The 26394-nt window shown below is 45.6% G+C and overlaps 1 protein-coding gene and 1 long non-coding RNA gene across 3 annotated transcripts in view; both read right to left on the bottom strand.

Moving 5' to 3' along the window:
* LOC144163155 (protein sidekick-1-like) overlaps positions 1-5285 on the bottom strand; it is a 147295-nt gene extending 142010 nt beyond the window's left edge. The window contains exon 1 of the mRNA XM_077693975.1: positions 5119-5285. Within this exon, the coding sequence (XP_077550101.1) occupies positions 5119-5203 (85 nt within the window). The 5' untranslated portion in view covers positions 5204-5285. The remainder of the gene's footprint in view (positions 1-5118) is intronic.
* Positions 5286-14719: 9434 nt separating this feature from the next.
* LOC144163154 (uncharacterized) lies at positions 14720-24078 on the bottom strand. Of its 2 annotated transcripts, XR_013320846.1 has the most exons (4): positions 23783-24078; positions 21293-21562; positions 18235-18414; positions 14720-15153 (listed from the first exon to the last, which is right to left on the bottom strand). It is a non-coding gene; the product is annotated as an uncharacterized LOC144163154 (long non-coding RNA). The 2 variants fall into 2 exon arrangements; XR_013320845.1 differs by lacking the exon at positions 14720-15153 and having other exon boundaries at positions 15246-18414.
* Positions 24079-26394: the final 2316 nt, after the last annotated feature.

The raw sequence follows: 26394 nt of genomic DNA, 5'->3' as shown, positions 1-26394 counted from the left end.
TAACTGTGCACGTCCAGGAAAGCCTGAAGAAACAAGATTGAAGATTTCAGCATCATATACCGGGCGGTGACACCGAGCCCACATATATTTGATATTTTATATAAGTACATAAATTTTCCCTCGAATGTACCTGCAGTTTTCTTTGCGCTAAATTATGGGGACCAGAACGACAAGTGCCAGCGGTTCCAGGAGAGAATGAGAGAGTATAACTTTAGAGGAGACCAGCGTAGTTAGCCGAGCCGTCGTGCTGGCTTGCTACGCTAGCTGATAGAAGAAAAACAAAAAGAAAACGAAACACGAAAAACTAGAAAAATGAAAAGATGTCATTTGATGCGCCCAAAAGTTTCAATCACAAAGCTCTGTCCAGTTCTGTGCTCCGAAGAAACTCCAAGGGAGCTTTTCACGTGTAGCATGACCCGATTAAGGACCCAAAGCAGCCCTTAGCTCAAGTCCCGCACCGAGCTGCCTGCACAAAGATAATATGAGTTTCTGTCTTTGCACGGTGTACATCGGACATACGCATACAACATGATGAATGTCTTCTTGTGAGTCACGTGTGGATCAAAAAGGTGAAGATGCCTGCTGGTTTTGCACAGGTAATGTCCTGTGTAGCCCAGGAGTTTCTAACGGGACTGCCGATATAAACCTCTTGTTTAAGTATCCTCTTAACTTTTGGTCAGAAGGCTGAATCGAGGGACAAGCGGGTATCTTTTCAAGGCCTCTGTTTGGGGGCGTGACCCCTGAGTGACACCATGGCCGTGGTCCGGCTCAACACCGACTAGATACGAGGCCGAATGTCACGTGTTTGCGACGGCAGCTACGTCACGGGGTGGAGGCCCTCTTCATAGGAGGCCAGTCGGAGAAGGAAGGGGCCAGCGGGGTTGGAGCAACACGAGTTGGAGCGGCTGCGCAGCCGTTCCTGTCGTCGGGTTGACGCGGCGGGCGGGGCGAGCGTTTCAGGGAAGCAATTATCTTTTCTCGGGATCTCTCGCTCACTGACTTGTCTCGCGAACGTTTTTAAAAAAAAAAAAAACAGGTTATTTTGCTGAGTTCTGTCAAGAAAATTTCAAAAGGTTTTCAAGTGCTACACAACGCCGCGGGTGCCAAACAAATCTGTTGTTAAAATAAAGAAACAATGAATGACCGCCCTTATGATGGAATGTGAGGCGAACAGCCAAACGGCGGTAATTTAATAAACGGAAAATGGTTCGCAAAGGCGACAGGAAAGCGATTCATCCCACTCCGGGCTGCGCGGGAGGAGGGTTCCGGGAGGAGGGTTCTGAGAAAGGGCGACGCAGTGCGCGCCGGGGAACAAAACAGAAGAGAAGAGAGAAAAGAGAACAGAGGAGAGAAAAAATGGAAGCTAAAACGTCGTTAGAGATGTACAGGGCTGAGAAATTAGACATCAGACAGCAAAATTTCTGCGATATTTCCCATAGCAGTGCTTTGCTTTTTGAGGCTATAGAGCATGTTGCCTGCGAACTAAAAGCTTTGTGGGAAAGTATTCACAAAATGATGGGGTATCCGTGGTCTGCGGAAAAGAAACAGAAACTATGCGGCACATAGTGTTTGAATGCGACGGTATTCGTCCAAATCTACATGAGGGAATATTCGGCTTCCAGAATCCCGAGGATTTTAGGGTAGCACAGGCGGGAGTTAACTTCAAGACTGTCGAGGCGACGAAAAGAAGATTAGAATGCTGGTGGACGAAAAGCAGAGAGGGGAATATTGCCCAGGACAGTTACCACCTGTAACAGGGAAAAAAAGTATTTCGTGCCTAATAAGTTTTTTGTGCCTGCCCTAAGCAGTGCTAGTATTAAACAAAGAGTATAAAACAGGTATATTAGTTCTTCTTGGTAAGATGACACGTCATCACCCTACTACACAGGGGAAACCAATAGCAATCATCATCAGCGCCAAATGACAATCGTCTTGAGAGGCTAAGGTAGCGACGAAGACGAACGGGAGGTTCCTGGCGATGGACAGTAAGCGGAACGAGCGGGCTGTCCAGGGGGGCTGCGGATCAAGTGGCGACGGGCGCGGCCGCAACGTTCCAACTAAACTTCCGCCTTCTCAGTCTTAGCAAGTTATAAGCATCCCCTGTAATTTGCCCGAATAACTGAAGAGGGTGAGTGTGCGGCGAAATGTGTCACTGCCGTTCTGAAAAGCCTGCAATCCCCTAAGTTCCAACCGATCGTGAAGTGGACACTTCGAAACGTGGACACGTAACTTGATTAATTTAACAATTGATGCAGTCAAATCTCGATATAACGAATCACGCGAGACCACCGTAATTTTTTTGTTATTTCGAAATATCGTTGTAATAAAAACTGGCGTTAATGAGCCACGAATTAAAAAGACATACGTTAGTAGTGCACTGGTGTGCAGACAGGCAAACTCTCAAACAAAAATGACCTTGTACTCGACATGTTCCCTTCTCATTTAATGTCCAACCGTAACAATACACGTTTCGCGTTTCAAAATAATTTGTTATTATCCAAAGCACGAACAAACTATGGAAAACAAACAAACAATGGAAATTATGGAAAACAAACTACCGCATTTCCGCAATAAGCTTTTGGAACACTTTAAAGCATTGACCTTAAAAACCCTAAATACCTGATCTTTAAAAAGTATTCACGTATGCATTTAATGGAATAAAAGGAATTAGACGATGCCACTACTACTGATTTTGGTTGTGAAGAACACTTCTGTCCTTTTGTTTTTTTGTTGTTGTTCTTTGCGTGCACACATGTATAAATTATCTCTAATGAAAATGTATGGTACTTAATTCTTTTTACATTTTTTTTCTTTTTCTTTAATGGTTTTCTCTCATTAGGTCTGTGCAGTATATAGAGTTGAGCCATATTGTATCTATACTTTGCTATTGTTTGCTTTTGAGGTGTTTCTGTAGTGCCACGATTTTTTACCGTTATATGATAATGGATTGCTAACTTCCGGCTAGGCTACTGCACATTAAACCATTGAGTTAATACTAACATTAAAGCGCTGGTTTGTGGTGACGCTAGCTGTTGGCACTCGACATGGTTATGATGATAGGTATACTGCACTCAAAGAATACGCATAGAAATGGTGGTTCCTTTTTCACAAGAAAGTTGCGACGCTGTGACTTTTAGCCGAATTCGTAATACTGATATTCCTCGATTATAACGGGGGAAATAAATTACGTGCGTTATTCTGAAGTATACGTTGTATTGAAATTTGTAGGTGTGAAAGCTACGAAAGCTACATTGAAATTATAGGTAATCTGGCGGGGATTCTTAAAATGTTCGGAAATTTGAAAATTCATTACTGTGGGGTTCGTAGTAACGAGATTTGTCGGTTATTCACTTAAACCTAAGTGCTTAACTGGCAGCAGCAGCAGCAGTATTTTAATAACAAAATAGACGTGGAATTGGGTTTCGAGGCAGCAATTACAAACAGAAAACGCTCTAAACAAGGTGTCGAAAGAAGGTGGCTAAAAGCAAACACTAAAAAATCATGAGCCATTCTACTCTCGTAAGGTGAATAACAAACGAAGTTTTTTTTATCATATAAAATAACTTCGAGGCATCAACGAATTTAGGTTGAAGGTATGTTGAAATATTATTTCTCTCGAGCCGTATACAATTTCGCCACATCCCGGATCTCACCGTGATTTCTATTCCGACGACATCACACTATCTTCACTCAAGGATCAGTCGGAGCCCAACAAGACACCCAACAGCAGGCTATCGATACCATCAACACACATCTCATATCACGAGGTCTACGCTACAAAGCCGAGGATTACGCACTACTGAAGCTTCGCTCACGCACACGTAGGCCTCCTGAACGCCCCTCAAATCCTACTCTGATGATCCAAGACACATATATCCACCAAGTACCTGCTGTAGGTATTCTCGGTGTTCCTCTGCACAATGACGGCTCGGGCGCTGCCCTTACCGCGCAACTCACTTCAAAGCATGCTCCCAATTTACTCAGCTCGTACAGCGCGTAAGCCACACACTAACACGCAGAGCTCACAGGGAATGACTCGTGCAAGCACAAGCCCCGCTGCTTATATCTCAATACGTATGGGACACCGTATGCTGCATTGAAACCTGCGAAACGCATGAAATTTAATATAGTAATTCGGAGAGCTAACAATACGACCCTTAACGTGCGCTCCTTTACGCCCACAGATAAACTCCTCTAACTGGGCATCCACAATACCAGTAGCATGTAGGCGGGAACATGGCGGCAAACCTCTCTGCTTTCATCTAATAAAGAGCTGTCTCTCTCTCTCTCTCCGGAGCGCCTCGAAGCACAACGCAGGACTGAAATCCATCGCCTTCAACTTACCCCCCAAGGACACGACCTGCTCAGTAGTCTGGGACACGACACACAAATATCCCAAGACACGACTTACCCGATGCCCATTTCCATACGTCCACCGCACCTATCCGGAGACACGTGCACCCAACTCACAAACAGGAGCAGAAGTGTAACCCGTGTGCGAACGAACACTTGAAAGAGACCCACACGTCAGATATAAAGATACTGTGCGCACTCAACATGAGTGTGGAACCCCAATTGTGGCCCTCGACTCCACGGGTACAGCGACGACTGGTGCCACATATGAAATCTGTCCCAACGCCGCTGAACCCATCGGCATAGTTGACGCCGCTACCCTGCACCACAATCATATTTTAATCATAACTGTTACCGACTATCTCCAGGCCTGCGCACGCTATCATCGAGAACAAACACCCCTTGTAGCCATTCAACTTAAGAAAAAACTTACAATGTAATTACAGTAATTTGGACTACTGCTTACACCTGGCTCGTGGGGTACGAAGGAGCCCATGTTGCAGACCAGGAAATGCACAACCGAGTATCCCCAGCATCCGATTCGTCAACCGTGGAAGACATCACCGCCAACCCCGTGGCCGCCGCTGAATCCAGCATTACCCACGGCAAGCATCTCCGTTGCAAATATCCTCCGCCACATTCCTCTCCACAATCACGCGGAAGCATACACCTGGTGGCGCCGACAAACAGATGTCGACTGACTTCATCAGATACCGATTAAAGATCCAAGTGGCAACGGAGTTGTCTCAACTCGTTGCTACTTACCAGCAGATTGATGCCGCTCCACCAACAGGAGTACAGCCACGGACATCAGGGAAGCACTCCATGGTGATGCATGCGTATGACCCATGAGGGCTGATTAGCCGACAACCCTTTCGTCGCTTTGCAGTGGCGTAGTCGCACTTAGCAGCCCGCACGTACACATCGACCGGGGCCGCAGACAGTCAGCGCTTGCAATATATAGGCGCGCACGCGCGGCCAGTTTCCGGTGCACATCGTCGTCACGGCCTCGCGTGCGGATGTTGCCGCCAAGAGGAACCGATAGGCGCTCGCCGTTGTCTTCACCGGAAGACATCCCGGAAGCACCGCCTGCCAGCCAACATCTCCCCGAGCGCTGTGCTACGCTTTCTCTCTGTGTCTCTCGCTGCGTTACACTCTTTAGTGCAACGAATGTGTTCGCACCAAGCTTCCTAGCGAAGGGCGATGTGGTATCGCTTTTTTTTAGCCTGCATTTTACTAGCGAAAAATAGACGCGGACGAAGAAGAAGTACACAGGACACCACTCGCTAGTGTCCTAGTGTCCTAGTACCCTAGCTAGTGTCCTAGCCTAATATCCTAGTATCCTAGCTAGTGTCCTAGTACATACGTTGCTGTTAGCAAAGTATGTAAAAGTGTCACAAAAATGGTACAAGACTGCTGTGTACAATTTCCGTAAAGGGGTTGCATGACAATTAAGGTAGTAAAAAATAGATGTGCATCTTTTTACTGCGAAGCAGTCCATATCTAACCCGGCCAGCAGTTTTTATTCCGGTGACGCAGCTTTACTGGGCCCCGCTCTGCCCCCCCCCTCCCCCTCTACCCCTCCTTCACAACTGTTGTTAGACAATTTTGTTTCACGTACGTAGTGGCTCCACGTACGTAGAACTTTCACGGGTGACCAGTGTGCGCATACTCCGAACGGAAAGGGACTACGTGATTCTTACGGACGTGCGTGAGGTTCGAATTTTTACGTTGCGGTGTTCACGCTGCTTCCGTAACACGGTGTAAGAATGCTCTGACACCGTGTTACGTACGTAGAGTTGACCAACATGGCGGCGCCCTGCCCCCCCCCCCCCTTCGCAGCAAAACAGGTTCGTTGCTAATCGCTCGGTGCGATATCGCGCTCTAAGCTGTTGATTTCGCATTCAACGTGCCCATTCTTACCCTAACCTGAAGTTTCAATCGACAAACAGCCTTTGTTTTTCAGATGGAAGAGCGATTCGTATACGGTTAAGCCTGACGAAGTAGCGTTTGTTGTCGTCATACAACGGGCTCGCGAGATCACGAGTGGCTACAGCAGTATCTGTGTCTTTTAGTAGATGGTGCAAGGAATAACGTGCATGAAAACGCCCAAGCGCGTTGAGTAAGTCGCGTTGTAACGAAAGCGCGAACCGCGTGGAACGTTTTCTTCTAGCGAAAACGCGCCGCGAACACCGCCACAGGCGCGCTGACGCTGCCGCGTAATCAGCCGCATGCTGCGCGCGCCGCGGCCGGCTGCGGCAACATGGCGGCGGCTTCGGTAGCGAAGTGGTGTCGGGAGCTCGAGTAAACTAGCTCGAGCGACCGCTTTTATGCGCTCTCTAAAATGCCGCTCAAGGCACGCACGAAGTTGCTATGGCGGTAAACGAGCTTATAATGTGGGGAAAACGGAACTATAAAACACCATCCACGCCACTAGTGAAAGCGCCCAGTCAATATCTGCTGGGGTGTGTTAAGTTCGGGCTCCTCATTTAATTAATGAACGCCGGCGGAGGCTCATGCATTGGCGTTGCCTCAGCTTGTATCTGTCATGCTGCGTACCTTTCATGCAACCGCAGGGACGCGATGTTAGGGGCCGCCAAGTGCATGCTTTGTGTTGTTTCCTTTTCTGTGGTAAAAGACGGGGAACCCGAGTACCTTTGTTGCGTTAGTCAGCTCGACCGGGCAGTCTCAGTGAATGGCGGATGGGTGCACAGCAGTGAAAACAACCCCGGCGCTGGGTTCCCTCTCGGACAGCGCGCATGCCGGTATTATGGCTTGCCGATATTGGGAAGTGGCTCAGTCGTTCGTCATCAAGGTGTACGAGCTGACGGGAAGCGAAAGGATGCTGTCTCTTAGTGTCGAAAAGGCGCGCGCCGTAGTTTTTGAGGCTTTGCTAAGCCGGCGTCGGCGCTGTTCGTTGATGGGTCATTCGCCTCGGGAATACTGGCCTGGGGTTGAAGGAGCTCTTCTCGGTAGTCAGCGGCGGGCAGCGGCGTCCCTTAGTCTGGGAGGAGATTAGCCATGTCACCCTCATTGTGCCGGCGAGCGCGCGCAGACAAATGCGGGGCGGCAAGGCGAGTACACTGTAAGATGTTAGCCGCGCGAAGAGCGCTCTAAGCGTTCGGCTTTGAGCAGGCGCCACCGGCTTAACGTAATGGTTTGACCACTCCGCATGGTCAGTGACTTTAGGTGGCAGATGTCTTGTATTTGCTTCTCTGTTGTAATAAGCTGCGCGGCAGACGCACTATGAGGGCATGAGAGGGCGTTGGGTCACGTGACCACAGGTGGTGACATGTGTAGGATTGGTTGGTTCTTGTGGCCAATCAGTGGATCCCATTAATTATTTTGAAAGGGGTTTTCGCTCTTTCTTGAACGCCCCCTTTGTAGGCGTGGTTTTTGGGATCAAAACCGGAGTGTAGGGTTTTGTCCGGGGTCGGTCGAGAGGGAGTTCAGTATTTAATCTTCGCCGAACAGGCTGCTGCAGGCAGAGTGACAATGTAACCTTCATTCTGTCCTGATGTAAATACTTGGATTAATGTAAATAGGGTAAATAAACCTAATATCCAGCAAGAAAGGCAGCCCTCACCCCTCACCTGCTGCAAGCATCGGACGTCGGTCATCGGAACGAGTCGAGATCGTCCTCTCGGCTCGAGCATCAAAAGAACATCATTATTTCGTCTTCATCATTCACCAAGAAGATGGAGAGGCGAAATCTAACTGGGTGGTAAGCCTAAACACCCGCGCGGAGCCAGCCGGCTGTCTCGAGCGCTTCGAAACCGCCGCCATGAAGCGCGCTCCTCCTCATTGGCGCAAGTCGCCAGGCTCCTCCCTCTGCCGCGTGCGACGCGCGTCAAAATCTAGCCAGGGCAGATGCTGCCGCGGGCGGGGAATCGTCGACGCGGGCGTCGAAAAACGCACGCGCAACGCCTACGCTCGCGAATGGCGTGAAAAAAATGCTCCATGCGGTTCGGTCTTTAAAGGGTCTCAAACTACGTGCGCGTGGGCTACGTATTCGCCGAGAGATCGATATGTAGGTGGCGACAGCGTTGCGCTGCTAGTGTGAATGCTCCGCTGAGCGGCCCGGGAGAATGCACACTGTGGGCGCGCTTCGTGCGTTTTTTGCGCCGTGTGTGCGCACGAAAGGCGCATACAAGAGTGGTATGCTGTAGTTCGGTTCCTCAACCTTCAATGTGTACCATTGAAGCGGCAATAAGTTTTCATTATTACGCCAAAAAAGCGGCGACCCATCGGGAATCTCAGAACGGCAGCAATTTTGACAATGAACTCGTATGCCTTGGCTCGTAGCAAGCTCGATCTTTCCATAATATAGCTTTGAATCTTCAATAAAATCATACATAGAAACAAATAAGGAAGCCTCGATCTCCGCAATTCAGTTTACAACAGCTGTTTCAATCGCTTTCACTCGTAGCATGACGCATATACTTGCATTTGTGGGGTGCACTGAAATGGTTTCAAAGAGCCTACAATATTTTTTGGTGTGTTCCAAAGGCAACATAAAATTACTGAATTTTAACCGACATAAATGATATATTTGAAGCGATATAAATGGAGCCGTTCTAACAGGGCTTTTGCGCGCAGCTTTAGTTAAATTTTAGCGACTCTGAAGGCAGGTTTTGTGAATAACGCTCTCGGATCTCTTATTTAAGGCTTTCGACGCAATTGAAATTGCAAAATAAATTGCAAACGGGCTCAGTGCAACCAACATCTCATGTTTATCTAGACTTGCAAAGTTACAAGCAGTCTTACAGTGTGTAAACGAAGCTTCTGGGACCTCATAGTGAGCACAGATTTTCTGTTACGGGTGCACTGTTGGACATTTGCGTTCCTTTTAAAATCTAACAGGTACCAATAGAACAGCGAGATGTCTTGGCATTCTTGCGTAATGTCGCTTACGAACCATAAAGGTGACAAATAAATTTGCCGTGTTGCATATGTAGTAAAACGCTCCCTTTTTATTTCTCGTTACGAAAAAGCGCCAAGGGTTCCCGGTAACAACTTTGTGTTGTAAACTAGAGCTCGCTTTTGTATTGGAATTTAATTCTCGAGGATTGGCTCAAAAAGGCACGGATAAAAGTTTTTCTGTGCATTTCGTTTTTTTCTGGGGGGGGGGGGGGGGGGGGGGCGGGAGGAGGAGGAGGGGAATTCTGCCAATTAACGTTCCAAGCGCAGCGAGAAGAGAACGCATGTAACGCGAAGAGCCAAACGTTGGTTATCAGTATTACTCGCCATTGAAAGTACGCTACACTCTTAGGCAAAAAGGACTAACCGTTCGTCCTTTGAGGGACTGACAGCCTCTGCCACAATCATTTGTCCCTTTGGGGACTAACTGCGAGGGAACGAACGGTTAGTCCCCAACCCGGATGGTCCGTTCCGATGCTCCCCAAGGACGAACTAGTGAGTTGCAGAAAAAAGGAAAAACGTTAGCACCACCAGGGGCGGTATTCTCGTAACTGTCCCTTTCGAAAACGTCCCTTTTGCGTCCCTTTCATCGTGGCGTACTTCCGGTTAAGCAGTGGGCCTTTTATTCAAATAGCGTAGCTGTTCTTGCAAACGCATTTTAAAGAAGTGAAACCGTATCAGAGTATCTTTTATGTGTTTATTGTTCCGCGAGCGAACTGCGACGAAAAATCGTCTGCTCCAAATCGTCTGCTCCGAGTAGCCACGGCTCATAGCTCCGCCGTGCTTGCATGGCGTCACATCCGGGTGTTCGCTTTTAGCCAATCAGGGCTCGCTCAAAAGGGACACTTTGAAAGGGACACAAAAGGGACAAAACACGGGAATACCGCCCCAGGTATCGAACCACCGACGCCCGGTACTGACGCAATGAACTGGACGCGCTACCGCTGGACCACGCCGCCGGGTTTAAGAAGCAGTTGATAACATTCAAGTGTACAGCGTTTATATTAACAGCGCTACCGACACAGACAGAAAGAAGAGGGCACAAACACGGCGCTGACTAACAACTGAGTTTTATTGCTTACGCCAGTGGTTTTTATACCCACATGGGCAAAAACAACAAAAAGGAAAAAAGAGAAGGAAACACTAAATTAACACGTGACCATATGAGAGCGTGAGCGTGGCATCATGCTGACTTTACGTATATTCACAAGTTAATCTACTTACGGGGCAAGAAGTACGATGAACACAAAACACAAGTCCATTTTGTAATCAGTTTGGAAACAAGACAAAGATTACCAGGGTGGGCTTACTGCGCTAGGAATCTACACTCTTTTTCTGTGAGGGCGATAGATGGGGTGCTTATGCATTTATCACCTAACTTGTTAATTTCTGTGGCCTCTAAGATTTCTCGCACGACTTGGCTGCCATGCTCGCCTATCACTACGCTCTGGTCAAAAAGGGGCTGGCATTTGCTGACGCAATCACGACAATGCTTGGCGAGGTGACCACTGAACGTTTTTGAAACATTGTTATGGTGTTCCCTCAGCCTATCATTCAGGCATCGGCCAGTTTGGCCGACGTATTTCTTGCCGCACGAGAGAGGCACAGAATAAACAACTTTTTCTGCGCAGGCAGCAAACTGCTTGTGATGCTTCGTAGTGCACTTGTTACACATAGTGAGACGAGTGTTAACTTTACAACACATTTGCGACAGTTTCAGGGGAGCTGAAAATACAACTTTCACATTTCCGGCTTTTCCTACTTTTTTCAGGCCATGAGCAATTCGATGCATGTATGGCACCACTGCAATGGGTTCCTTCTTTTGGGAGCTGGACTGAGGCTGTTCCTGCTCCTTTTCTTTCTTCTTTAGTTCATTCAACATGGACTCAGCTACGGCTGCCTGCACACACGTTGGGTACCCCGCGGCCGATAGGCGCTGTGTTTGTGCCTCAAAACTGCTCTGGATGGCATGGGGGAAGGATTTCCTTAGCGCGTTGCCAAGACAAGTCTTGACAATTGCTCTTTTCACGAGTTTCGTGTGAGCCGACGCATAAGGAAGGAGCGGCTTGTTGCAACGCGGGTCGTACTGCCAGCATACGTGGTGGTCTGGCAGCCGGAGTCTCAAATCCAGAAACTTGATGGAGCCATTTGATGGCTCTTCCTGGGTCAGAACCAGTGGCAACATAGAAGCATCGAAACTGCCCCTGACCTGAGTCAGCACGGACGGGAAACTTGCAGCATCAGTTTCGAACAACACAAAATAATCGTCTACAAAACGAAACACTTTTGCCACGCTAGAACCAAGTAGGTGACCTTCAAGGACTCTGTCACGACTGGCCAAAAACAAATCACTCAAGATCGCCGCGATACAGGAGCCAATACAGACCCCGTTTTTTTGCAAATACGTGCCGTGCCGCCTTCCCAACTAGCGTAGGAAGATGTCAGGTACACTGTGAGCAGCTCCAGGAAACCCTGAACAGACATGCCTGTGTCGTTCTGAAATGCCACATTGCCATGCTCATCAATACACTCTTCAACGCAAGCAAGAACGTCACTGTGCGGAACCGAGTAATAGAGGTCCTTTACATCAAAAGAGCATGCCTTGTACCCCCGGTCCTTGTTATCCTGAAGAAAGCTAATTACTTCTTCGGAGTTGCGTACCAAGAAAGGATCCCGAATTGGCAGCAATTTCAGTTTTTTCTGTAGAAATGAAGACACGTTATGTAACCACGACCCTTTTTCAGAAACGATAACACGAAATGGGCAACCATCTTTGTGAGTTTTGGCCGTAAAAAATAGCTGCAGTCCCACACTTTTGCTCCGGTTCACAGAATTGACCAGTTTCTCCAGGCCTAGGTCAGTACACAACTTCTTTGCTTTAGATTTAAGTTTTGCTAGGTCTACGTCGTCATGGCGCTTGAAGACGGACAGAATGGCTTCTTTCGCTTTAGTGACGTACAAGTCCCGGGGTAACACAAGAAATCCCCCTTCTTTATCGGTGGGCAGGAGGGCAAGGGAATGCACTTTCAAATAGGTAACTGCCTTCTTCATACAGGAAACACTCGAAACAGGTTTGCGTTTCAACAAAACGTCCACCCCTTCTGCACACATCTATCTGCTTCTGTTTCTGTTTCTTCTTTCTGTCTGTGTCGGTAGCGCTGTTAATATGAACAAGTACCAACTCGCCCAGTCTTCCGTTTTAGCTACAGCGTTTAGTTGTGTGCATAACGCGGCAGACCCATAGCAACTCGAGTCCGAATTTCTATCCGTGCAAGCGAACGTGACCGCGATTTGCGCTTTGCGCATAGCGCTTTGCTAACTTTAGGTACTATTGCTCAGTTTGGTTGTAAGTACAGCCTCACAACCATAGTTTTTTCTCGTAAATAACCATGAACTCGTCGTCGCCTAGTTGAGCTAGGAGCTGGGCGATCGTACGACTCATTTGTTTCCGCACAAATAGCGCAAACTATGTGTATTCTTAGTGTTCGATACATATGTTAAGTGCTCTATGTAACGTGTGTGAAAGGTGTCGTCTGTGTGAGTGTCAGAATAAGGAAACATGTCATATTTTCCTGCATCGGCGAAAGCGAATTTGGTGTTTCTTTAGCCTGAATTCTTCAAGTTCGCGTCGCTAGACGATTGCGACTGGTAAATGCAAGCGGGTTTTACAGCAGTTGCAGCATTGTCATAGCTTTGGTGCACAAGAGTACAAGTTATGTACAGAGCGCAAAAGATAACTTCGAGACGGTTACCTGTAGCAAGCATTTTTATTTCGCAGTTGTCATCAGCAACTACTAAGTTTTTCTCGTCTGTTAAACATTTACATATTCATTACGCTTAGGAATCCACGTTTGCTATTGTCACTAATTTTTGTGTAACTGTTAACGCGCTTGAAAGCTTTCATTGAACGTTATTACCGCGCACGAATCGTACACACTAAAAATTTTTACGCCCAAAAGGGTGCTTCAGCTTGTCGCCGCAGGAGCACCCTAAAAACTGAAAATTTTGCACCCTTTAGGGTGCTTGGATTCTGTCGCCACAGGAGCACCCTTTGTGAAGCACCCCAGAAGACAGGTGCCTTATAACACCCTCTTCGACCTAAAAGTATCCTAGGGTGCTACATAGCACCCCAATCTGTAGGAGCATCTTCTGCAAAAGCACCCACCTAAAGGGGTACAAAAAGGGTGCGTCATCCTCGGTTCACAAATGGTGCAGCAGGTGTGAGACCACATATTGCACAATATGACACACGATTATGGTATGAAACATTCGTGCTTTCCAAGCTCGGTTCTGTGAGACATTCTATTGAAGCTCAACGTCAGCTGATAATTTCCTTGAACTTGTGTCACCGATTGTTAAAACTTATATTTAAAGAGTCAGGAGCCACACCTCAGTACAGAGTTATAACTTTAGAGGTAGTTGATTATCCAAAACTTCGTAAAAAACCAATTATATGTTCACTTTGCCGAACTGCAGTACACATCCTTCGAGCTTCACAGCACAGCATAACCATACTATGCAGTGAAAGCAATTAGGTGTGCAACACTTCAACCACACAAAACTTCCTTGAACCTTAAAACCCTTGGCTTCTCAGTATTGCATCAAACTTCCAATCACGGTAGCTACCTGCAATGTTTAGTGCCTTATTCTTGAGCTGAGCAGGAAGGTTCAATATGAAGGAAGACCAAATGCAAAATGTATTGTTTCCTCCGTACTGCGGCTCATAATATAGTTCCCTCCTTACTGCGGCTTATAATCTACTTATAAAAGTTGGGTACCCAAGCCATTTATTTTCGTTTGCATTATTCTTTTTGCTTTACGAAAAAATATTCATATGGTACAGCACGTGCAAGGTTTGGTGGTATATGGAGTTTTATAACCATACATTTAGACTAAATGACCCCACATAGCAATAACAAGAACTGCAAACATCACAGAACAATGCATACAAGTTCCCTGGTGAAGCCCATGGTTGAAATGTAATGTCATGGTTCCTAAAACATTATTTTATCATGAGGCAAGCTTGTACATTGTGCCTTGCATTATGTCCCTGCCGGCAGATGTGGGGTCATTTGTCACTGTTGCAAATGAAAAGCCAACAGCCGGGGCCCATTAGTTTTGGCTAGTATTATGAGGTGCCTCACGGCAAGCATTCTACGTCGATAGACTTTTGTAGAGTTGACTAGAACTGAAATCAGCAAAAGATTCTCTACAAAACATTCCGTCTATCCGCAGCTTTAGGGTTTGCTAATTTCCATATTTGGGTTTCTTCTGCCTTTCTTAACATTTTTCTTTTCATAAGAAGGTGCATAACCAAAAGCAAAAAGCTTTCCTGTAAACCTTTGGTAGCTATATAATTGTTACAAAATATTTTACTCTAAATATAGCAGCTTAAACTGAGAATATTTGCATTTAAAAACATTAAATAAGTTTAAATTGATCATACATTTTTAGGTGTTTTTACGCAAAACTGTACATGGGATATGAAGTGCACCACAGGGAGGGCTCTGGATTAGCTTTAGCAAATTTGGGACAATAAGGTGCACTGAAATCTCTACAGATGCGCTTTTTCACTTTCTGTATCCACCAGGAAAATGGCTGCCAATTTAGACAGTGATACTTAATAGTATTTGACGTGCATTTTAAAATAATCTCAAACATTATAGCCACAAAATTAATTTTTACAAGTTGTAGACATTGCGCGTTACACCAGACATTGGGCTACACTGTCAAGAGCTTTGACATCTACAATTACCTCTACAAAGCAAGCTTATGCTGGTAGAATGTTTCATACCATAATTACTGTGTGTTCAGAGCTCACGTGTGAAGTATGGATACTGCTGCTTCAGCAAGAACCGAGGATGAGCACCCTTCCTGGTTCTGAAAAAAAATAACAGAGAAAATTTTTTAAGCAGGATTCTGAAACAGGGTTGAAAGAAACAAGAATGAACAAGAAATTCTTTCAAAACATGTAAAGCAATGCAAACAAATATTTATTTCAACTTCATTTCTACAAAAGACCACCTCATGAAGACTGGTGATGGGGTATTGGCTCAAAAATAGAGCAGAGAGCACTTATATAAATGCTACAGGGAGCCTTCGCAGCCAAAAATTGTTTGAGCACCTGAACTAATCACTGCTCAACAAACTGATAAAAAATGTTTGAATGCATAAAAAACCAGTGGTAAACACAGGAAACAGTTAAAACAGAATGACGGCACAAGTTTGTCCCGTCGTTCTCTTAAAAAAAGTATAAAGTAGGTGACAAAATTAAAACGACAGCAAATTGGTTGGCTTTTAATTTTAAATGATAATATAAAAAATAATGGCATGAATGAAAGTGAGCAGCACGCAAAGTACCATGTTGCTAGCCCGACATTCCAATTTGAAGCAAAATGTCCGCTTTCAACACTACATAGGCTAAACATGCAATGAGGCATTCCTTTAGGCACACAAAATATACCATAATTGTTAAAAAAGCTACGAATTATTTGAAAAAACCTGACCACAACAAATTGAAATTCGTGACTAGATACAGTTTCAGAAATACACAGCGACATCATATAAAAATATATGGTTCCCATACAAAGATTGATCATAACAAAAATTCAGATTGATTGATTGATTGTAGGGTTTTAACTAGGGGTGTGCAAATATTCGAAACTTCGAATATTCGATTCGAATTTTTTGGTATTCGATTCGATTCGAACGACACTTTTATTGTTCGAAATATTCGAACCACCCAAAACTAAAAAAAAAAAAAAATTAGAGCGTGTCTGTATCGGTGTTATTTACAGTGGACTCTCGATACGATTCTGGGGGTGCGAATTTCGGGATGATAAGAATTTCCGAAAAGTCCCGGCGAAATTGCATCGTTTGCAATGGGAAAAATTTCGGCTGTTACGAACGGACCTGCGCGGCCCAACGGAAGGTACGAACGAGCCGGCGAGGCACCCGACTGCTGAACGAGCAAGTGACGGCTCTCGCTCCCCTGTTTGTCACTCTTTCTCCAGAAACGGCCGGGCTGTTGTTTTCTGCTCGCGAAAACGCTCTGCGCACGTCCAACGCGCTGACACCGCCGCGAAACCACCCCCACGCTGCGCGCGGCGCGGCCGGCGACGTCAACATGGCGTCGGCTCCAGCCGCAATTTGGCGCGGGCGCTCGAGCGACCGCTTCTAACCGCTCTTTAAAATGCGGCTCACGGGAGACACGAAGTTGCTTGTGCGGTAAATGAGCTGATAATTCATGCGATAACGGTACTATAAAACATCATCCGTGCCGCTAGTGAAAGCGCCCATAAAATATTTGCCGGGGTGCTAAGCCTAACCGTCTCTGGCGGAGCCAAGCCGGCTGTCTCGATCTCATCGCAAGTAGTCAGGCTCCTCCATTCTGCCGCGCGCGTACTGCATCATTTTCTGACCGAGGTAGGCGCTACCGCGGGCGCGAAATCGTCGATGTGGGCGTGAAAATACAGCGCTCGCAGAGCCGAGGCGAGCGAATCACGTGCAAAACCGCACCATGCGGTTCACGCTTGGCTGTTGGGGCATGTAGCGAGCTTGGGCACACCGAGTGAGGAGACGAGCGCGAAGCTTTACGTGCTCCAGAAAGGACTGCTTTGCGACACGGGGGTTAACAAAAGCAGAAAAATCACGAATTTCTTCACGCAAAAGTAGGAAAAGAAATAAACGAAAACTTTTTTCAGCGCTAAATTTTTTGGTCTGTGTTGGTTCATACGAATTTCGGATGATACGAATATTTTTCGCAGTCCCGCGAGATTAGTATAATCAAGATTTTACTGTATCAGCGCGCGGCAATGTGCACGGGCTCGGGCATGCCAGCTACTAGTGTCTCAAGTGAGCGGCTGTTTTTGATATCTGGTAAAGTGGTGACGAGCAGGAGGTTGTCACTGCTCCCCGAACATGTCAAGCAGTTAACCTTTTTCCATGTTAACATTTAAGTGAGTGCAGACCTTAATCTGTTGAGTGCAATAGTATTGTGTAATTCCTAATTTTACTTTGTGCGATTTGTTGTGCAATAAAGTTGCAGTTTTTGTGTCTCTAGATGGTGAAAACATTAATTTTACAAAAAACCATAAGTATTCGTATTCGAAAAATATTCGATTCGATTCGAACTTTGTTTTTATTATTCGAATTCGCTTCGAAATTAAAAAATTGATATTCGCACACCCCTAGTTTTAGCGCGCCGACGCAACGCAGGCGATGAGGCGCGCCGTAGTGGAGGGCTCCGGATTAATTTTGACCACCTGGGGATCTTCATCGTGCGCCGAAATCTCGTACACACAGGCGTTTTTGCTTTTCGCCTCCATCAGAAAAGCAGCCGCCGCGGCCGGGAATAACAAAAATTCAGGACTACATTTATCAGACTGGCATCAATGTGCGAAGCAGCTTAATGAAGGAAGACGGTCTTCACTAAAAACATGTTAATATTGAGAGCTCATGTGCTTCCCTGCAACCCGCCTGAATCATCACTTTATAAACATTGAGGAATTTTACGAATTGGTTTATTGTAGCAAGTTGTCTAGTTTATTTTCCTATTTTTCTTGGCATTTCGTGTCTAATGCTAAATTTGGTGACTAGATAGCTTTTACTATGGTCATGCACTGGTGACAACGAATATTTGATTTTACTTTAAAAAAATTTCAGTTTTGTTTTATTGCTCACCAGCCAACGATCTGAAATATCAGAGGTGCTTAAAACGTATGTTGGCATTTCCTTCCTGCACTGTAGTACAACTAATCATGACTTTTACCATAATTTGTTCACAAATCGTAATATTTGGAAAGTATTCAGCCGAATGAAAATGTCATTTGAGAAGCATGCACAATCAACAACAACAAGGCCTCAATGACTCTCACGACGCGGTTCACTTGTTTCTGTCACAAATAACCCGAGTGCCGACACATTCCATCTCTCGGGTGATGAATATTTAAAAAGCCTTACGAGTAAATTAGCTGCTGAGCACATGAAATTGTGGCATTAAAACAAAAGATCCCTCTGCGGCATCTTTCACTTGGAGGAGCGCTTGACCACAAACGTTGAGAAGCTGGAAAATGTTCCATGAGCCGCTCCAGCCAGCAGCAACGATGCAGGACACAAGTTGGTAGGCGGACCGTTGGCATCCTGCGATTGTGAAGATATTTCTGTTTAGTAGATGCTCTTCTTTTTGTACCACTGTTTATTTCACCTTTAACAAGCAGCTGAACTCCTTAACGTTCGCATAATAAAATGCTGCAATGTGGAACAGTTAGCAGGGTTACCTCAATTTTGCTTTTCTACGAATTAACACAATGTAAGTAATCTGCACACAACTACAATCAAAGTACAATTTTCACCTACTTCACTGCTAACATCAGCGTTTGACTGCTCAAGCACAAATACAGGTTAGACATGTGAGCAATCTGCTAAACTTATCCCCACAAACTGAACAATCAGGCATCAGAAATCGGCAAGGAAGGAGGTGTCACCTTTAAATGGCCCTTTTTTCGTTCAAAACATAAACAACACCTGGAAGCTTGAAGCATGAGAGGGGGTCTTTCACGCTGACAATGTCAGAACATAGCTTGCTAGTGGGCACGTGAATGATGTGCACAATGTGTTTCTTGAAAATGCGTGCAAAAGCTTTATTGATGTGTAGGACGAGAATTGCAGCACGTTTTGACACAGGCCTTGTAGCCGCTTCTGCCTGCTAATGTCAATGCGGATTCCTGCTAGTCGCCCTCTTCGCTTCTTTCTGAATATAATGCTTTAGGCAACCACAAGGACTGCATCAAAACGTGCAGCAATTACCTACGTCCCACACATCGGTGAAACTCTTGCACACATTTTCAAGAAACGCAGTGCATACATCGTGCATGTGCCCACTAGCAAGCTATGTTCTGACATTGTCAGCGTGAAAGACCCCCTCTCACGCTCCAAGCTTCCGGGTATTGTTTATTAGATTCCATGCGCTGAATGCAAATCAGTGTACATTGGCGAAACGGGCAATCTGCACAGAAGATTAATGCAGCACTGGAACGAAGTGAACAAGGGCCATGCAAAAACAAGTCCACTGGCAGAGCACCATGAGAGGACGGGACACGTGGTCGACTGGAACAAGACAAAATTACTGACAACTGAGTGCAATCTATCTTCTCGATTACTGCTCGAGTCCCTCATCGTTCAGACGACGCCCAACATTATCAACATAATGGATGGCAATCTGCACCATATCTATGCAAACTCATTGCGCCGCGTAATGCCCAATATATAGCTTCGTTTTCCACGACACATGCTCACCGTGAACAAGCAACAAACCGTTAAATGGCTTTCTTGACTTGGTCAGTGACCTACGTTTCATCACTGCAATAATGCTTTTACCTGCCTACACGGCATTCCGTCAAACACTGGACTACACCACATGAGCCATTGGCGTTCTTAACCTGCACATGAGTATATAACCTTTCACTACTGCTATGAGATAGACCCATAAACGCACTTCAATATGGCCTTTATATTTAGCTCTTGGAAACATTATGTATAATTTTACCTTTAAGTTGCACCTGCTACAGCAGCTGGTAGTATACCAAAAACATGAAAAAAAAAAACGGTGGTTTAACACGCCAAAGCTACACTTGGGATATGGGGAGCACTGTAGGGGAAGGCTTCGCATTAATTTTGACCATCTGGGTATTTTTGTGCGCATCGAAATCTCAAAACACGGGCGTTTTTACGTGTTGCCTCCATCTGAAAAAGCGGCTACACCAAGCGGTATCTAACCGACATTCGCCTCCACAGCACACCACCCTAGCCACGGCAGTGGGTTAAACATATGAAATAAAGCGAGTTTTGGAGTGCAAATGAAAATATTAATCACACGTCTTATTTTCCCAATCGATGTACCTTTTGAAATCCACCATGCAATCCCCCCTCCCCTACCGGCCTACCAAAACACCTTTGTCTCAAGAGGTAATCAGGCTGTTGTTAATGAAGTAAGTATTTAGAATCCGAGACTTGCCACCGTTAAAGTCATGCACTTTGTTTTAGAGATAAGCGACATTAGCCATTTGCAGCACCAGGAGTTAATTGTGTTAAGATCAGATTGAAAGCATTGACGGTAGTAGTTGAAAGAAATTGTGTGATAAATTACAACATCATCTGCAAATAGACCTACATGGGAGGATATGCAACATGGAAGATAGACCAAGCAACCTGCCTGGGGGGACAACAAAGTGGCACGAGCAAAAGAAGTATATAGTTATTAGAAGTAAACTGCATTTGAGAAGAATGAAAATCTTTTGCTCAAGTGAGGACATTAGGGTGAAGTTTGAGAAGTAGTCTGTGGTGTGCAATGCGATTGAATGCTTTAGAAAAATCGAGAAAAACTACCGCAGTTTGTAAGCCTGTGTCAATGGATCAATGCAGATCGTGAACAAATCCTGAAAGTTGTGTTTCTCAAGTAACCCTTGTGAAAACCGTGGTGATACTCGAATGTGATATTGTGATTTTATAAATAATTAGCGACCTGAGAGTGGATGAAATATTTCCTGACCTTGCATATTGTGCTTGTTAGGGAAATTTAATGGTGAAGTACCGTCTCCTGATTTAAAGACTGGTGCTACCTCGACTATCTTCCAACCATTGAGATTAGTGCCTGTCATGAGAGACTGCGAAAAAAGCGCTGTCAGAATTCTACAGACTGCGGGATGTACTTTTCGGTATAGTATGATTATTACCAGTATGATCTGAAGTAGACCAGTTTGTATTGCAAGTTTAAAACCATATCGAAAGATCCTAAATGTTTGCTTGGCTTGATTACATACGAATACTTGCTTCAAAGTCAGTTCAATTTCTCTTCCTGCCATTTAGTCGTCAGCCCCAGATTCTCTTCAATATCTCTGCTAAGCAATGACACGCTCCATACGCACAGCACTGCTTTATGAAAATGTTTCAAATAATCAGAGGCCACAGCACTGCTAACAGGTATACATCATGGCAAGTTCCACAACATGCAATAACTAACCTGAAAGTACATAATCGGTGGGTGCACCGATATGGCAGCAGTGCCTGGACCGATGTGTCGAGCAAATGCGCTGACTTCTGAACGGGTGGTCCAAGCGGCCAGATGATGGATGAATGACCATTCCTGGCGGCAAAGCGTACGGAGCACCAACGAAAGGCCAGGCAGTACTTGGGTACAGCAGGTGCAGTGTCGGTTGGCCAAGGGAGGCCCTGGCAAAGCCTTTGAAACTGGACTGGAAGGCAGCTGACCCAGGACAGCCAGCAGCAGCACCTGCAGGTGCATAATCTGTGAGTGTGCTGATACTTGTTGAAATACAAGAAGAGCACACACAAAGCACGAATGCTTACATCAAGTAGATTTTTAATCGTTTAAAGACAGTAACCTCCAAGGCACTATAAGAACATTCCCGGAAGACCCCAAGTGAAATTTAGGTCACAGTAAGAATGTATTTATTAGACCCGCAGGTACTGTGAGTGGGGTATGCATGATATATGCAAAGCTAGCTACTGAGCTAATTTGCATGGAACGCATGCTAGCAGCTCATCTGTATCCCTTGCTTTCAATAGGAACTGGTGTGTGATAGTTGAGGCTCCTCCATTTCAATGTCTGACTTGTATCTGCACGTTCAATTCTCCAATATAAATCGAGTTGAGTGAGTGCCTACAGCTTTCTTGTTAGTCTCTGTATGGCCTGCGGTTTTGCGAAAATGAGAACTTGCGAATTGGCTCAATTTTCTGCACTAATTTAAACAATACATATGCCTCTGATATCAAGCCCCAGACTTCCCGAGAGCTACTCTGAAGAATCGGCAGGCGCCTCGTAGGCGTTGTGAAATCTCCCCCACTACCCCGAGACTATGCTAACTCCCTGCGAGGCCACATGCGCGCATTTCACCTTCAATTTGCACGTATGTGAATTCTATACCTCTATGAACTCTCAGACGGGCGTCGTCATATTCGTGCCGGACTCGTGAAGCTCGGCAACGTAAATTACCGCACTCGCTCGCTGGCGCGCGGCCCGAACTCTCTCACCGTTTCCTGCCCTTGCATACTATTTTCTCCACCTTGCACTTTGTAAATTCTCATGTTTAACTACACCTCGTGCGCCCTCATCTCTTGCCTGCTTTTCTTCCAGCACAACTCCGTCAGCACCCGGTCGACGCGTACGCTGTCGGGGCGGGTTGGCGAGCGAGTACGGCAATTTCGCTGTTGTCGAGCTTCACGAGAACAGCACACATATCGCGGCCCGAAGACCGCGAGGCGTACGGTCGCCGGTCTCGCGAGCGCAATAGCTGCGAAGCGCACTGCACGGAATTCGTGGGGGGGGGGGAGAGATTTCACAACACCTACGAGACGCCAGCCATGGAATCACGTGTACGCGTTTTCACATGCACTTCCAGGGAACCTCCTGTTCATGTTATTTCTTGGTATACCGCGGGTATTCACGAGGGAGGACTAATCACAGCGTTGTGCCACTCACGCGAAATTGCGACTGCGATCTGCAACCGCAAAGGCACTGTTTGAGAGACACATAAACAAACGCCCCGGTGTTAAAGAGCCTTGCGTGATGTGAAATTATTAGCAGCCGTGTACCATAGCGCGAGCATCGTAGCCAAGGTCTAGCTTCAGCGTAAATTGATGCTGACTTCTGCGGAAACGGAGGACTGGGCGCCAAACTACCCCTGACACACGGGCGCCTAAAAGGCCTTTGCAGAGAAGGACTGCTACCGAAACGGCGTTCGCCTCGGTGACACACGACAAAGGAGAATCTGCTTCACCGCAGCGGGCATTTCCCGTAAGGGGTGTTCGCTTATCTCCTTCACCGAACGAAAAAGAGCAGCTAGCGGCGCAGCCTCGTAGGCAGGCACTTGCAAATCATAAGCTTCTGAGAACTTAGTGCGACCAAATGCGATTTCATAATACTTTCATAAATTTTTTTAAACTGCAATGAAATTAAATTGCACTAAACAAGCCAAATCGTAATGTATTTTTGTAAACATCTGCCCACTGTTGCCAGATTAGGCACAGAACATAGGCTAAAAAAGCACTCCATCGTTGCTGTTTAATACAAATATGTGAAATTACCCATTTATTTTTCTAAACAACAATAAAACGAACGGTTCCTCTCTAAAATAATGAAGAAGACTTATTAGCCGCACTTTATTTTTGTTATTGTGCATGCTTTTTCCACAGAAATGCTAGCGCCACTTTAAGGGTGTGTCAGTTGCGGGAACTACATAAAGGAAATCGGGGGTTGCTGTGTGCATGGATGAAGATGGCTGTGTGTCAGGAGCGCCACTCCTTTCCACAAAATGTCTTTTGACGTGGCAAAAGGGGTTTAGTTTAAAAGAGATCTAGCGTTGCCGTGTGTCACAGGTATAACTCACGTAGGCTCTCAGAGCAAACGAGATGGGGGTCTAGCGAATTACTGACCCATAAACACCAGAACTCGTTCCAACCAAATACAGAATAATAAAAAATGCGTACTTACCCGAGCAAAAACGATGTGTCCAACGTACAATTCTCCTTCACTGTCGTCTTCATCTCGCGGACACACGAACACGCTTTGTTCTGATGCAATGTCATCCACTTTTGACGCGCAGTATTTTATCCGGCGATGATCGTTCTTCCGGGGTCCCCATGTTCAACACACGCGTAGGTTGGAAGGGTAGACATCACCCATAAAGCTTCTATAACTATGATTTAAGCTTGAAATAGATAAAACAGATTAAATCACGCCACCAACCACTCGGCACAAAACGCCATGAAAAAACACACAAAAAGTGAGAGATAGTTGCCAGACTTCAAATGCAGCACCTCTATGTTTGACGAAAATTGTGTTACTACTGTAATGTTGGTAATTATCTTTGTGCTTTCAAAGTCTGAAATGTGTTTATAACTTAAATTTAAGGTTTTTAAACACAAAAAGTGAATACACATAAAGTAATTGATATATATACTGATATTGTAAAGAGGTTTGACGTTTGTTTTGGTTTTGTTTTCACGGCGGGCTTCTCAAGAGAGAACGTGCGAGAAAACGAGCTACTTTGGGTTTAGGAAGAGGGCGGTAAATGTCGGCGTGATAGAAAGCAAGGAACAGGCGCTTAACCTGGTCGTTAAAAAAGGAGCTAATGAAACCCTCACGTAAAAAAAAAAAAACACGTTCGACGAGGAATCGAACCATTGACCTACAAAACAGTAAACGGACGCGTTAACAATCAGCTATGTCGGCTTTTTTTCTTTTTTTTTTCCTTTATTGCCTGCTTGGCGACAACACAACACGCACTGTTCAGTACACAAATTACTAGCTCCAGCCACCAATCGGCTGAAGGGAGTGGCTTAAAACATCTTAAATTGCGCTAGAACATCCAGAACGGGTAACCACTCAGGCTCTTCCGGCATCACTCGATAAACTTCTCTTATATAAGCAACGCTTTCAATGAAGTACTCTCGCACTGTGCGAGCATCCTCTTCGGCATTTTGAACCGCCATGCGAGTTTTCCACATAGAATGCAGACTAAGTGCCATGAACATATCATAGGGCACGCCTCCATCGTTGTTTACGGGCAAAAAGCGAATGCCATAAGGCGTTAATGGTAAGTCTTTTTTCAGGGTTCGTTGGAGGATGTCCCAGTGAAACACCGCATCCCAACAGTCCAGAAAAATGTGCTCAATTGTTTCCAGCTTTTGGCATAGTCTACAGTTAAGTGTCCATGGGTGTACATATAGTCCTTTTTCCTGCAGCCAGGGTTTTACTGGAAGCGTGCCGCTATGAAGTTTAAAGAAGAAAGATTTAACAGATGAACGTACTGGCATTCGTTTCACTCTTTTTAGAACATCTTTTCCTGAACCCACTGCATATAACTGACGATAAACCGGAACAGGCAGACACACATCAATCATATCTTTGTACAAACGTTTTCGCGGTACACTACTCAAATACTCCGAGGAAAACCTAACCCTTAAAATCCTAAAAGCATCCACAACTTCCCGCAAGAACCCACGCACACGTACACATCGCATTGCAGAAGTTGAAACTACATAGTCTGGAATGACATCACGTAGTCGAGCTTGTACCACAGTACGTAGAAAGCAATCTCTCTGATCTCTCAGAAACATAAACCTAGAAACTATTTGTCGGATAAACAAATGTGCCAGTCCCAATCCACCACTTTTCACCGAGCGAAACAAATTAGTTCGACTCATGCGCTCCCAACTTGAGCCCCACAAAAACACCGCAAACACTCTGTGCAGCTTTTGTATGTTCCTTCTTGACATACAAATCGCCTGTAGGACGTACCATACCTTGGCAACAGCAAACACATTACATACTGATGCGCGGGCAAACATTGACAGATCCCTTCCCCCCCATTGTGTTAATTTCTCTCTAACTCTATCAGTTTCTCCGTCCCAGTACTCTCTAGCATCCTGGTAGTTTTCAAGGGGGATGCCCAGATACCTGGCCGGAGTTGTCGTCCAAGGCATGTTCTCGAAAAACACTGGCTTACTTTGCCAGTCACCATGCCAAAATCCTATGCACTTGTTCCAGTTAACTGCACTGGCAGACAACTCGCAAAATCGCTTTAGATCGTTCACCACCTCCCTCACACTTTTCCTATCGCTACAAAAAACAGCGATGTCATCGGCATATGACAAAATTTTAACTTCACTGCAGTGCAAACGGAATCCGTGTATATTTTCATTTTGAAGAATCTTTAAACAAAAGGGTTCAATATAAATTGCAAACAACAAGGGACTCAAGGGGCACCCCTGCTTCACCGACGACAGTATATCAAAACTTCGTCCCACTTTTTTGTTTACAATAACACGAGCTGAGCACTGAGTGTACGACATCTTTACACCTTCGAGGATGACGGATCCTACGTTAACGTGTTCTAACACTGAGAAAAGAATGTTATGCGCAACACGGTCAAAGGCCTTCTGCAAATCAATTTGGATCATCGCCACGTGGCCCCCTACAGCGTCGCAACACTCTAATACACTTCTAGCGACATGAATATTAGTAAAAATAGATCGTCCCTGAATTCCACATGTTTGATGGGTTCCAACAATTGTTTTTATTACTCCTTGCAATCTTCTAGC

Source organism: Haemaphysalis longicornis, unplaced genomic scaffold, assembly GCF_048455015.1.
Source record: "Haemaphysalis longicornis isolate Haplotype H1 unplaced genomic scaffold, Haemaphysalis longicornis Haplotype H1 scaffold_12, whole genome shotgun sequence".
Taxonomy (NCBI): Eukaryota; Metazoa; Arthropoda; class Arachnida; order Ixodida; family Ixodidae; genus Haemaphysalis; species Haemaphysalis longicornis.
This window is presented reverse-complemented; position numbering and strand designations above follow the sequence as displayed.